The sequence below is a fragment of the Haliotis rufescens genome, unplaced genomic scaffold (assembly GCF_023055435.1).
Source record: "Haliotis rufescens isolate VD_foot unplaced genomic scaffold, xgHalRufe1.0.p SCAF_20, whole genome shotgun sequence".
Lineage (NCBI taxonomy): Eukaryota > Metazoa > Mollusca > Gastropoda > Lepetellida > Haliotidae > Haliotis > Haliotis rufescens.
Genome location: NW_025963891.1, coordinates 14,384,483 through 14,399,819, shown reverse-complemented (window position 1 = coordinate 14,399,819; position 15,337 = coordinate 14,384,483). Strand labels below are relative to the sequence as shown.

Sequence of the window (15,337 nt, the reverse complement as noted above, 5' to 3'; positions counted from 1 at the left end):
TTAGGAGTTTCTTAAAAAGGCCTAAGCAATGGAATGTCAATATTTCTAACGGTTTCTCCTTTAGCAGTGTCAGTGTCAGTGAGTATGGTTTTACGCCGCTTTTAGCAATATTCCAGCAATATCACGGTGGGGGACACCAGAAATGGGCTTCACACATTGTACCCATGTCAGGAATCGAACCCGGGTCTTCGGCGTGACGAGCGAACGCTTTAACCACTAGGCTACCCGACCGCCCCTCTCCTTAAGCAGATCTCTATTGTGCTGTGGGGGCACAGGTTCTTATTCTATATTTTAAATGTGTCCCCCTATTCGTTAAGAAAATGAGCGTGGTTGGTGCTTGTGTTGAATGGTCTGTGTTGTGTGGCGTGGCGTGGCGTGGCGTGGCGTGGCGTGATAGTTGGATCGAGGGGTTGATGGAGGGGTGGGTCGTTTGTGGTGAATGAATTGTATACTGCATCATTTAAGTCACATACAGTTGAATCTAAAAAGAGCCATACATTTTGGAAATCGAACGAGCGTCACCAACGTATCCCTGCCCTGTTAAATATAATACAGTAAACTACGGTTATAACGAACACGCTTATAACGAACTGACGGATATAACGAACTTATTTGTTTGGTCCCGACTATTTGCTGTAGTTATGCTGTATATATGCTTATAACGAATTACGGTTATAACGAACTGAAATTAGTAGTCCCTTTGAGTTCGTTATAACCGTAGTTTACTGTACCAGACATGATTAAGTCTTTCCATATTTATGGCTAGAGTGTTGGCAACTACTGGAATATGGACCCATCGTCATGGCGATCATGTATAATTTGCCCGACAAAGGTTGAATCATCTTTCAAACCCTTCTCTTAATCGCCCACGTGACATTTAATCTATATATGTCAAGACTGTCTCCAACGTTGTCTTTTTAAACTAGAGTCATGATTCAAATACAAAACATATATCTAGCTATGTTGTTGATCAAGGTTATGCAGCTCATATTTCTTTCCACTGCAACATTAATAGAATCAATGCTTCTAGGACATGTCACTACACTATACAGGTCAACATCATTTGCAGTTAAAGATATAGTCAGCTTCAACGCATTATTGTTAATCATATACTTGCTTGGTAAAACTGTCGAATAATTCAATAAATGGCAACTTTAGTTATGGTTACCATGACAGCCATTTCGATATCAGATCCAGTATCTCTGACCACTTAGCGATACACTCAGTGGGACTGACCTCCTCTGACCACTTTGCGATACACTCAGCCCATGGGACTGACCTCCTCTGTCCAGTTAGCTATATTCTCAGAGGGAATGTCCATCAGCGCCAATACCATGTCCTGTTGTGTCAACATCATATTCACATTACCGTATACTTTATGACATGCGGTCAAAAATATCAAAATGTCGATTATGAAAATATCCAGAATAGAAGAGGGATCTTAGACAAATCTTCAACAGGGTCAGAATATCGAACATGAAATATTCCAATTTGACAATGAATCATAAGTTTCAAAAGATGCTTAAAACTGTCACGATATGGAACACAAAATCCTGATTGCCGAGTAATCTTGATTTTCGAAAAATGCTTTACAAAGGGATCAAAATATCGAAAAAACAATTTATGATTGACGAGGAATCTTAAATTTTGACTGATTCATCAAATCGGTCAAAATGGGGAATGGGAAATATTCATGATTGACGAGGAATATTAGTTTAAAAAAAATGCTTATTGCTCACTGTTCCGATCTATTTTTGTTGGAAATAAAACGATGTGTATTTTCCTGAAAGCTCACAATTTTCGCTCGAAGCATAATACTATTTTCGGAAGACATTTGCAATAAAATCACAGATGACATTAGTATCCATAACAATGAGGGGATTAATTACGAGGAAATATTGATTTGCCTCCACCAATGTCGTCTTGATTGATGGTATGTCTGATGCTCACCATAAATGAAGTGATTAGAACTCCTATAGTTAAATATCGGAGCAGATACGTACATGCAGGCACAGGCAGAGGCACGCACACGGACACACACACACGCGCGCACGAACGTACGCTCAATCATTTACAGGCACACACAAACACGCACACAAACACACACGCACACATACGTAGACACACGCAGGCACACACTCATGGACACACAGACACGTGCACACACACGCACACAGGCACACACGCACACGTACATGCACAGGCACAGGCACAGGCACGCATACACACACACGCACGAACGCACACGTATTCACTTACAGACACACATACACACACACGTACACAAACACAACTGCGCACTCACGCGCACACACGCACACGTACACACACTCACGGGCACAGACGAAAACAGACACACAGACACAGACACAGACACACACAGACACAGACACACACAGACACACACACACACACACACACACACACACACACACACACACACACACACACACACACACACACACACACACACACACACACACACACACACACACACACACACCACATACACAGAGGCATGGTGTTATTCCCTTCCGTCATTGTACAGATGAGTGTGAAAGTGAGTGTGTATAATTTTACGCTGCTTTCTGCAGAAAACGGGCTACACGCATTACACCGTACCCTTGTTGAAATCGAACCATACCATAAGAGAGCGATAGTCAAAGATATATGACCTAACAACCGTAAAGCCGATATTTGTCTTATAATCTAAATCCGTCGGATAACACCGCCTCTTTGTCTTTAGCTGGTGTTTCACACAATCCTTTATTTACACTGTGACGTGTCATGTTTAATGTTACCCTGATGTCGAATCGTTATCATAGAAGAGCATTTTCACACAAAACTGGTTCTTTATCAACTCCATGGAGGTTAATGATGCGCTTGAGAGCTAATACTTTGTTTGACATTAATTTACCACGCGTTCTCCCAAAGGCATGCTCTATTTTTTAGAAGTTATATCCTATAATTTAAAGACGACAGATGCCAAAAATCCAGACGTTAAATCATCATTAGAACCGATGTGCTTCAGATTTTTTTTCATTTTTTGGGAACTCGGAATATTCATTACAATGACATGAGAACTGTTCCTATGATCATTTGCAGGAAGGTCGCAGAAAAGGACAAATTTATTGCATCTTCAAGGAAATGAATTCCCTAAGCTCCATATTTCCGCCTCCGTGTGAAATCTGATATTTTCAGAATAGAATTATTCCACTCAAAAACATCTTCAGGGGAATGATACAAAATTGCCGAGCTTAAGTACCAGCATTTGAAAGTGAGCCACGCGACAGTAACATTCAGCGTCTTGAAATAGAGGCATTTGTAATAGAAATTAGCGTGATACGGTACCTTATATTGCCCCATAAACCATCCAGGAGAGATGATTTGCAAATATCACCAATACAAGCTGGAATAACAGTATTCCCAAATTATGCGCGTATCCAAATCGATCCCTCATTCCAAATCTCCGATGACCAATTTAGTACGTTGTAAAGGTTCAGTTATTAATACACACACTGACTGGAGTGAGGAGAGCTCGGTCAATTGCAATTATTCTTGTTTCCAAGCGTCAGCTGAACCTAAATTCTGCTCAACCTTATTGTTTGTTATAAAAAAGGGTTCATCTGGTTGAAATTGCAATCGTTGCCGCCTGTTTCCGACTCTGATGTGGAAGTTAGGGGGGTCTGTATCTGTGTACACCAGGTCTAAAAGAGTACCTGATCCGAATATTCAAAGAGTTATATCAGTAATATTCGAGCCTGGCCAGGGAAACCCGTGGTTGATAGCATGAGGGGCGATCAAGGCCTCCAGGTTATGCTGACACTCGATCTGACAGGTGGCGCATTCTGACCACCCGATCCCCTTTAGTCAGCCTACGACAAGCATGGGGTTAACTGTAGCCTTGTCAACCTCGGAACCGCCACAGGCGAGATTTGTTGACTTGAAAACAAGTTTTAGATTTTTGAAACGCATTCATCATATGTTGTACATATCTTAACTGTGCTACAAAAGACCCAACAAAAAAACGACAAAACAAGTTTTACTAAAACCCCTTCGAATATGAATAATAAAAATCCCTGAAAACAATGAAAAACTATGTGACGCTTTATAGCACAATAGGGCGTTACCCAAAGACACACACGGACACATTAAGCAGAAAGACACAGTTCAAGGATACATTACGGGCACGCTTCCAGGACCGTCTCGGTGACATTTGAGACCATTAATCTAGCCTTCACACATAATCGATTCCCATATGCCAAACGCCGTAAAGGGAATTCCACGATATGTACAACATAAACTTCCAATACGTGTTGCAGTTCCCGCCTTTAATGCGGAGCAGACGACAACGATTCTTCCAACAGTTATGACGGATGGGACAAAACTGATGGATGAAACTTGGAAAAGTCCGATCCTGATGAATGCCTGAGAACGCGTTTTGGCGCCGGGCGTTCACGGAGAAAATCTAGTCCATCCATGCAATCTTTGATATCACGAGCAACACGCTCAGATCGATCAGTTAAAGAGCGGCCACGAGGGGAACTGTTGCATCAACTGCAGAGGAAGCAATTAGGCTAACTTGGTTTGACATCCAGTTATTATACCGAGTCTTCTCATTGATCGAAGCAAAGTCATGGATCACTGGGTTGTTGCTAATTACTATTGTTTGGATGAAGACGGAGGACTGAGTGATTCATATATAAGCAGGAGGCGGGGAGACAGGAGGCCGTTGTCCCGCGGTGCTGGAAAGTAAGGAATACTTTTGAGTCTGATATACTGTCCTGCTTGAGGATTTAATGCAAGCCCTAGTTCATCTGCTGCGTTAGAGGATAAATGTATCGGATATGAAACAAGATAGACAATGGAGATAGAGGCTCACAGAATAACTCTGGAAGTACTGGATCGATTGATGTGTCCCTTTAAACCCGAGAACATGGGCTGAAGCACATTTCCAGGATTTGCAGTCGGACAAGAACCTTATCCGAGTACACTTGACTAAAAAGGGCCGTATTGGAATAGACAAGGCCATTTTTATGCCTTGTCATAGGGCCATTAAACAACAGCTAAATGTGCTTTGGAAATGTTTGCGTGTAAGAAAAAGCAAATACAGCCTTTAAATCGACCGTGGTGTAAAAAAACCTCAAGGGCTCCTTAGAACTCAGTCATATTTAATGCACAGTCTCCAAAGAGAAGAGAAGTATTCATCTACCACGACCGGCTGTTGTTTGACGGATCGGTGGGCGCTAATACAAGGATGAACTGATTCACCGGCAAAACGTTGGGCCGATCACAGGTGAACAAAGGCAGTTAATAGCAGGTGCCCTTTGCCTGGTGCTTTGTTCGAGTTGTGACGGAGTAGGACAACTGCAGATGCGGCGGCTACAGCGCGTTACATCACTAAGGGGACGGGCAGAACACTACACAACGACTTTAGTTCAGGAATGATTGTGTAAGCTTCAAACGACATCGGATTAGAACTTGTTCGTTGAACCGACATATTTCAAAGGGAATACTCAAGATCAGTGCTTTGCCTACATGGATTTCCATGTGCCATTTTCACGGATGTTAAACTGGGAGATATTTAATTCCCTGAAATGGCATGAGATTCGTGCAAAAGGATCAAATATTAATAACTCATAACTGAACATGGAATATGTTTAATGTGCTCTGTTTATTAGCATGTACCCCACTACTGTATGCAGGTGTTCATCGTTCGCGAGGCAAGAACCCAAGTTGTGGCGGCGATCGATCGGTTTAATTGATTGGAAAGTGTAATCTTACTTTTTTGTGTGTGAACTTAGTGAAGTTATCTCCTGCACGACAATGAATGTTTATCCGTGTGTTTTTCCCAATGCCATACGCGCTGAAGAGAGCCTTTCTGCACCCATTGAGATGCGTTTTGGATCTACTTAATCGATTGGTGTTAAGGTTATCTACCAAGGTGGAAATGAAAGTGTGCCTATTTCTTAAGGGAAGGAGACCACAACTGTCGATTCGGAAGGCAACAAATATCTGTGTAATTGTTTTGTGCGTTTTGTGTTTTTTCCTAATGGATAGCCAGCTGGGTTCGATCCGAAATGTTGTGGAGGATTCGACGGTAGACGAAGGCATATCGGAACTCAATGACAGACATTTGTTATTTCGCAATTCTCTACGGGATGGGGATTTCCTTAAAAAACGGAATTACCTCGGTTTCGATGATACCAAACACAAAATCGATAAAACGAAAAATAACTCCCAGTCTGACTTCCACACCGATCTTCGATTTGCGTCTAGTTTGACTTTGATTATTGTCGTCTGCTCGCACCCAGAGCACGTGCAGCTGAGGCAGACGATAAGGGCAACATGGGGCAATGATGTCAAACATTTGGGTGGGGCAGAAGTCGTGTTTCTCGTCGGGGCGACTGCTGATGGTTCTTGGCAGGAATTAATAAGACGGGAAATGGTAATTCACGGGGATTTAGTCCAAGTTGATATTGTCGAAGACTACAGGAATCTTTCACGGAAAGTAATTAAAGGAATGGATTGGGTCGTGCGGAACGTGCCCCGGACTCGGTATTACATGAAGTGTGATGATGACGTTTATTTAAATGTGCCCTTTTTACTGAGCGAGCTGAGGAGGGGGGTCATCAAATCAAAACAAATATTAGGGGCTCTTAGTTCAAGTGCTCGGGTCATAAGAGACCCTAGGGACGATTGGTCAGTGCCTTATACCGTCTTCCCTGCAGAGACATTTCCTCCTTATGTTGCCGGGGGTGGGTATGTCATGTCCAAATTAGCGTTACAACTTTTACTCAATGTCTTGCCGAATCAAAGACTCATCCATCTTGAGGATGTTTTTATCACTGGTGTTCTGGCCCAGGAAGCGGGATTATCGCATGTGAGCCATGAAGGATTTTCTTTCTGGTTGAGCTCCAAAGCAAATCCTTGTGACATCATTAGCTGCCGCCGAATAGTCAGTGTCAACATGTCCGCCAAACGTATTTCCAAACTGTACAGTGAAATAAATGAAATATTATCCACCTCAGTGAACAATTGTTCCAACGGGACCAGTATTTAAAGACCTAACGAGGCCAGTTGGTTATTCTATTTCTGTTGCCACATTGTTGTAATAAATCGATTTACTAATAGACATTGTGTACTGTCCTGTGATCCCGGATGCAGACAATTAGACATGACAGTGTTTGGGCTTCTAGGCAGATATCTCAGGACGACAATCAATGCTGGGGGTGTTAGGGTTTATTCTTTGGAGGTTTGAACATCAGTATAACATCAGGCGCTGTGCAGATGGATATGAAACAGATTAAAATTGATGTCGTGGTCATTTGATCCGTCACTATCAGCATCAGCAACATTATCATCAAGGACAGATACATGCGATGGGGATGAGGGAGGTCGGAGATGGAGAGCGAGGGAAATGGGCTTCACACATTGTACCCATGTCGGGATTCGAAACCGGGTCTTCGGCGTGACGAGCGAACGCTTTAACCACTAGGCTATACCCGACCGCCCCTTTAAATACAAGCAAATGCTTACACATAGTTGGGGATACAATCTGCGTTTGTTAGCCAAAATTAAGTCAGTTAAGTGTTATTTTAGATACTGTTATATTATTTAATACGCCAACATGATTAAAATGCTTCAGCAAGCGGGTGAACACCTCTGCACCCTCTCTTCCGTACCCACAGCAGCAGCAGCAGCAGCGATACCACGTGGTTGATTTTGATGAATAGGTTGGTTTGGTATTACGTCGCTTTTGGTAATGTTCCCGCTATATCACGGCGGGGGACACCAAGAATGAGCTTCCAAATTGTACCAACGTGAGGAATCGAACCCGATTTTAGGCGTGAAGAGCCAACCTCTAGCCTGACCCATAGCTGCTGACGTTGATGATCAGGCCATATCAAATCTATGTTTAAAATGTTCCGACATGCCATGAGAGATTAGCTTTTGTAATATGGAAAAATCGTGATTACCTTTACTTCTAGCATTTATTGACAACCCATGAATTAACTTTGGGCTGTATTTTGTAAGTTTAGCCTCTTTAAATCTCACAGCAAAGTAATTTTGATTTCAGGAAATGTAACCCGGTAATGAAATATTTAATTGTGATATTAAATAAGTTATCTAATGTTTTCCTACAGTCATCAACGGTATCATCATTATTATATTTTAAATTGTCTTTTGAATCTGAATGTATTCTGACAAATACGTCTGTAATCACAGATGCTTTAGAATGAAAAACTTGGCCAAAAACACTCACGTTTTGGTCGTGTTGTTGTTGATTTCATCAGATTAAAAAAAATTAAATGATTTTATCCGAAATATTGACGTTTCAATTTACTAAACTCTGTACTGACCTCATCAGAAGCAATTTGAAGATCATGCTTCAAGAAACATTGTCTATTGTTTGACGCTCCGGCTATGACGTCATTGCCTGCAGGTGCTCGTGGCTGTCAGATGTGTCTGGGAACGGCGCCTGACATTGTCTGAGAGTTATTGCCCTAAGCAGTGGTTATTGATTCAAGCAGCAGGAAATTAGGAAACTAATACATCCTCCTGATAGTATATTTTTTTTATTCATACATACTTTATATTCTAATAGAAGAACATTTCAGATGTGATTGTACTGTGGGAACGATTGGATGGGTAGACAAACCACGTAAAATAAGTGAGTGTGAACATTATTAAAGAATGTTATTGTGAAATATTTATTTCTGAGTGTAACTCTGTAAGGGCTCGGAGTCCAAATTTACAACCCGGGTACCCACCTCCCTATTACCCGACCATACCCGGGTACCCGCTACAGGTCTGTAGAGCTAGGTACAGACTGTCCGATTGGGAAATGTTTAACCGTAGCTCTGGTAAAATGTGTTTAGATACATGTATGAAACAATTTGGTGAATACACTGAAGTTGACTGAAGTTTTAGTTTTATTCAAACATATAAAAGTCAGAAGGAATGGGCGAAGTAGTCATGAAGAACTGCAAACATTAGTGACTTGTAGTTTAAACATAGAGTTTTAGATACTTTTTGTCATTAAACAATATATCACGTGACTAACCACGGGTCCGGGATATCTGTCTACGATGTTTTTTTCTTCTGAAAGTTAAGTCTGGACATAACGAATTCGGATGTAGTACAATATAGATTATAACGAATCTAATTCTAAACACCGTGCAGTGGTAACAAGCTTTAACATATTTTGTTCATGTGAATAGAGACTTTCGGATATGAAATACCGTTGTACACCGAACTCCAACCAATCCACCCCGATGTCAGCACTTATTCTCCCCATCTTCGTACCCATCCACCCCCATCTGAGTATCCACCCACCCCGTCTCAGGATCAACTCACCCCATATTCGTATCCACAGCACAATCTTCGAATCCATCCACCCATCTTCGTACCCATCCACCCCCATCTTAGTTACCACCCACCCCGTTTCAGGATCCACACACCCCATATTCGTATCTTCCCACACAATCTTCGTATGGACCCTTTTCCATCTCAGTACCCTCCCACCCCATATTCGTATCTACAGCACAATCTTCGAATCCACCAACCCATCTTCGTACCCATCCACCCCCATCTTAGTAACCACCCAACCCGTTTCAGGATCCACACACCCCATATTCGTATCTTCCCACGCAATCTTCGTATGGACCCTTCCCCATCTCAGTACCCACCCACCCATCTTCGTACCCATCCACCCATCTTCGAATCCAGCCACCCATCTTCGAATCCAGCCACCCATCTTCGAATCCAGCCACCCATCTTCGTATCATCTACCCATCTTCGTATCCATCCACCATCTTCATATCAATCCACCCATCTTAGTATCCACCCACCCCGACTCAGGATCAACTCTTCCCATATTCGTATCTTCCCACGCAATCTTCGTATGGACCCTTCCCCATCTCAGTACCCACCCACCCATCTTCGTATCCATCCACCATCTTCGTATCCATCCACCCATCTTCGTACCCATCCATCCATCTTCGAATCCAGCCACCCATCTTCGAATCCAGCCACCCATCTTCGTATCATCTACCCATCTTCGTATCCATCCACCATCTTCATATCAATCCACCCATCTTAGTATCCACCCACCCCGACTCAGGATCAACTCTTCCCATATTCGTATCTTCCCACGCAATCTTCGTATGGACCCTCCCCTATCTCAGTACCCAGACATCCCATATTCATTATATACAGCACAATCTTCGAATCCATCCACCCATCTTTGTATCATCATTCCATCTTCGCATCTATCCACCCATCTTCGTATCCATCCACCCATCTTCGAATCCAGCCACCCATCTTAGTATCCATCCACCATCTTCGTATCCATCCACCCACCTTCGTACCCATCCACCCATCTTCGAATCCAGCCACCCATCTTCGAATCCAGCCACCCATCTTCGTATCCATCCACCATCTTCGTATCCAGCCACCCATCTCCGTATCCAGCCACCATCTTCGTATCCAGCCACCCATCTCCGTATCCATGCACCATCTTCGAATCCAACCACCATCCTAGTCCTCAACCACCCCATATCCGTATCCAACCACCCCAATCTCCCAACCTACCCACCCCATCTTCGTACCAACAACTCTGCCACATTTTATTGTTGTGTCTTCATCTTACCTTATCCTATGCCCAGTACAATGCCGTGTCTTGGGGAGCCAGTAAACAGACTGATTTTCTCGGGCGCATTATTAATGAATGTGTGACTCAGTCAAGCCGCTCAGGATTGCTTTGTTCAACCTTTTAAAACCGCCATGAAACATTAAAACTGTTAACGTGAACAGGATCTGCAGAGGCGAAGTAATTAAAATTTTCCGCGAGTCTCGATTAATTGTTGTATTTGGCAACAACGATTGTTGGATAACAAAGGATCACCCACGCCCTGTTGGTTTACTGGGTGGGAAAAGAGAGCATGTTTCGCCACATTTTGGTGAATTCCTGTTCTTGAGCTTCAAGGGTTACAACGAGTCACATTGTTCCCAGACAGTCACCGCCCCTCGACGGGAGGATGTGGTCGACCCCAAGCTGGAAGTTCTCATGAAGGTGAATGTGCTCACATGTAGTATTGACTTTCAAAGATCAATGTAATCTTGTAGCAGTAATGAATACAACGAGTATGTATAACGGTGATAATTATTGACCGCAGTATAACCACGCTGTACTTAGAAAGAACTACTACTACTACTACTACTACTACTACTACTACTACTACTACTACTACTACTTCTTATTCTTTTACTACTACTAGTGCTGCTACTGCTACTACTACTTCTATTACTACTACTTCTTCTCCTTCTTCTTCTACAACTACTACTACTACTTCTACTACTACTGCTATCACTTATTCTTCTCCTTCTTCTACTACTGCTTCTACTACTACTACTTCTCCTTTTTCTACTACTACTACTACTACTACTACTTCTACTACTACTACTACTACGTATTCTACTACTTACTTCTATTACTACTACTTCTTCTCCTTCTTCTTCCTCTTCTTCTACTACTACTATTACTTCTTCTACTACTACTGCTATTACTTCTTCTTCTCCTTCTTCTACTGCTGCTTCTACTACTACTACTTCTCCTTTTTCTACTACTACTGCTACTACTACTACTACTACTACTACTACTACTATTGCTACTACTACTATTGCTGCTGCTGCTGCTGCTGCTACTGCTGAGGCTCCACTTCACCAGAGATAGGCAATGTCGTGATTAGCGTCAACATCCTTGTGTATGGATTTTACGATGTTAAGAAAGAATTCTACAAATGATAATTGATTTCATAAATGGGGCATTTCATCGATCTGGTTCTGGTTGAGTTGAGATAAGAAGGAAGACATTGCTCAATCTTGATATTGGTTGAGACACACGGAGGATTATTAAATGACAGGCGAATGATGAAAGGAAATGAAAGACGACCGTTCGTTGATTATCAACATTTGCACAGACTTAATCACTGGGTCGTTTTGGGTGTGTTATGATTAACATAACAAACAGCATTATTAGCTGCATTGAAGTCACGAAGGAGTCGATGTTTCTTCATTAAAAAATCCAAATGCGTCATGTAATATAGCGCTTTCTATTAATATTGAAATAGTTTTCTTTGCTTGCGAGAAGATGAATTCAATTATACCACGCAGATCGGAATCCCTGTTTGAGTATAAACTTCTGGCATTAACTATCCCAGATACGAGCAGCGTACCCTGGGATTAATTGTCGGTGACTGTAAAATGGGTTTAAAGGATGAGAGCGTGCTTTGAAGGATTGAGGTAGAGTTTAAAGTATGGGAGCCGCGGTTTTTTTAATGAAGGACGTAGGGTTTGAAGGGTGGAAGCAGGTGTTACAAGGAGAGGTGAAAGGGTTTGAAGGAAGGTAGCGGGGTTTGAAGGAAATAGGCGGGCGTTTCAGATGAGAAGAAAGGTTTTGGAGGATGGGAGCGGGTTTGAAGAATGAAAGCGCGTGTTTCGGTGAGGAAAGAAAATGTTTGAAGGAACCAAGCGGGCGTTACAAGGAGAATAATGAGGTTTTGAAGTGGGGGGGGGGGGGTAGGAAGCGGACGTTAAAAGGAGAGGAGAAAGGTTTGAAGGATGGAAGCGGGCGTTACACGGAGAGGAGAAAGGGTTTGAAGAATGGAAGCGGGCGTTACAAGGAGAGGAAAAAAAGTTTGAAGGATGGAAGCAGGCGTTACAAGGAGAGGAGAAAGGTTTGAAGAATGGAAGCGGGCGTTACAAGGAGAGGAGAAAGGGTTTGAAGAATGGGAGCGGGCGCTACAAGGAGAGGAGAAAGGGTTTGAAGGATGGAAGCAGGCGTTACACGGAGAGGAGAAAGGGTTTGAAGGATGGAAGCGGGCGTTACAAGGAGAGGAGAAAGGGTTTGAAGAATGGGAGCGGGCGTTACAAGGAGAGGAGAAAGGGTTTGAAGAATGGAAGCGGGCGTTACAAGGAGAGGAGAAAGGGTTTGAAGAATGGAAGCAGGCGTTACAAGGAGAGGAGAAAGGTTTGAAGGATGGAAGCGGGCGTTACACGGAGAGGAGAAAGGGTTTGAAGAATGGAAGCGGGCGTTACAAGGAGAGGAAAAAAAGCTTGAAGGATGGAAGCGGGCGTTACAAGGAGAAGAGAAAGGGTTTGAAGAATGGAAGCGAGCGTTACAAGGAGAGGAGAAAAAGTTAAAAGGATGGAAGCGGGCGTTACAAAGAGAGGAGAAAGGGTTTGAAGAATGGAAGCGAGCGTTACAAGGAGAGGAGAAAAAGTTTGAAGGATGGAAGCGGGCGTTACACGGAGAGGAGAAAGGGTTTGAAGAATGGAAGCGACCGTTACAAGGAGAGGAGAAATGGTTTGAAGGACGGGAAGGTTTTTTAAAGGATGTAAGAGGACGTTTCAGGATGAGGAGAAAGGGTTTGGAGGATGAAAGCAGGCCTTTCAGGACAAAGAGAAGAAGTTTGAAGGATGGGAGCGGGCGTGTCAAGGAGAAGAGGAAAGGTTTAAGGAATGCAAATGCTTAAGCTTGTTATATTAAAGTCTGAGGGAGTTTTGTCATTGGCTGCGTTGGTGTGACCTCTTCTTCCCTCTGCGTGGATTATTGCGCTCATCTTATCAGATATCACTATGAACCAGCTGTCTTATCGATCATTTCACCTATCACACCTGTCAGCGTTCACATTTGGACTACAGAAAGTGTTATTTATAAGTGCCTATCTGATGGCTATTCAGAGTTTTGGTAATAAACGTGTTTCATATTTGGCTCTTGAAATCCTCACTTTAAGTATTATCCTGTTGAATGATGATGTTTTTGGTTATATTTGTTATCTTATTACCCGCTGTTATTAATAACTATGAGTGTTCTACAAACGGTTGATGTGAACACCCATATTATTTCATCACTAATCATTCCATCATGTCTATCATTCAAAGAAAATCAGGAGGATTTATATAATTATATATCTTATCATGGACACAGCAAATATTTCATTATCCCATGACAAAATACGCACATCCAATTCCACTCTGGGAAATTGCACAGACGAAGGAAAACCCAAAACCCACCCATTCAATCAGTGTAATGGTGGAAAACAATCTCCTGTTCCGAGCTAAGTTCTACCAAAAGATTAAATTATTTGTAATATTACCACATTTTATTACAGACTTGAAAGAAATCTATAAATAACATAAATTGAAGCATCAAGCATTTCACCAAGAACCTTTGAAATATTCAAATTGTTGCTTTTAATATCGGGCAAAGAAACACCCTTGCATGTTGCAAGACATTTCAGTTAAGGGAATTATATCAGTCATGGGAATTATTCTGACTGATTAAAGCTGCTGCACCCAGAAAGAAAGGTAGGGAATTTTCCTTTGAAGCAGGTTACGTTACTAATGACCAGATATTTGTATAATGAATGATTATGTTTTTGAATTTCCTTCAGAACCCGAATGACAATGTTACCCTTTCTCCTACGATGTCCGTTACAATTATGTTAACATCACAGTAGGTACTTTTTCGACCCTTCAATATTTAATATGCGTTTTCTGAAAATATTTTGAACATTGTCAGGGAACGGTTCCGACACAGAAACGTTCCGTGTGTCTGATCTACGTTTTGTAATCATAGTATCAGTATGCTCACGACGGTAGCTTGAAATTCCTGTTTCACAATCTGAGTGGATCACAATCATCGTGGCTGGGTAACAATCTATGGGTCTCAATCAACGTGGCTGAGTAAAAATCTCCGTGGCTGGGTAACAATCTCAGTGGATCACATTCATCGTGGCTGGATAACAATCTCAGTGGATCACAATCATCGTGGCTGAGAAACAATCTCAGTGGATCACAATCATCGTGGCTGGGTAACAATCTGTGGATCACAATCAACGTGGCTGAGTAACAATCTGTGGATCACAATCAACGTGGATGGGTAACAATCTCAGTGGATCACAATCAACGTGGCTGAGCAACAATCTCAGTGGATCACAATCAACGTGGCTGAGTAACAATATGTGGATCACAATCAACGTGGCTGAGTAACAATCTGTGGATCACATTCATCGTGGCTGAGTAACAATCTCAGTGGATCACAATCAAGGTGGCTGAGTAACAATCTTAGAGGATCACAATGAAGGTGGTTGAGTAACAATATGTGGATCATAATCAAGGTGGCTGAGTAACAATCTCAGTGGATCACATTCATCGTGGCTGGGTAACAATATGTGGATCACAATCAAGGTGGCTGAGTAACAATCTCTGTGGATCACAATCAACGTGGCTGAGTAACAATCTGTGAATCTCAATCAACGTGGCTCAGTGA

General features: G+C 42.4%; 1 protein-coding gene across 1 annotated transcript; it reads left to right on the top strand.

The window, feature by feature from the left end:
* Positions 1-4,304: 4,304 nt before the first annotated feature.
* Positions 4,305-7,135, top strand: LOC125382681 (beta-1,3-galactosyltransferase 1-like). Its single transcript, XM_048400875.1, has one exon. It carries the CDS (start codon positions 5,831-5,833, stop codon positions 7,061-7,063), a length of 1,233 nt encoding a protein of 410 aa, XP_048256832.1. The 5' UTR covers positions 4,305-5,830; the 3' UTR covers positions 7,064-7,135.
* Positions 7,136-15,337: the final 8,202 nt, after the last annotated feature.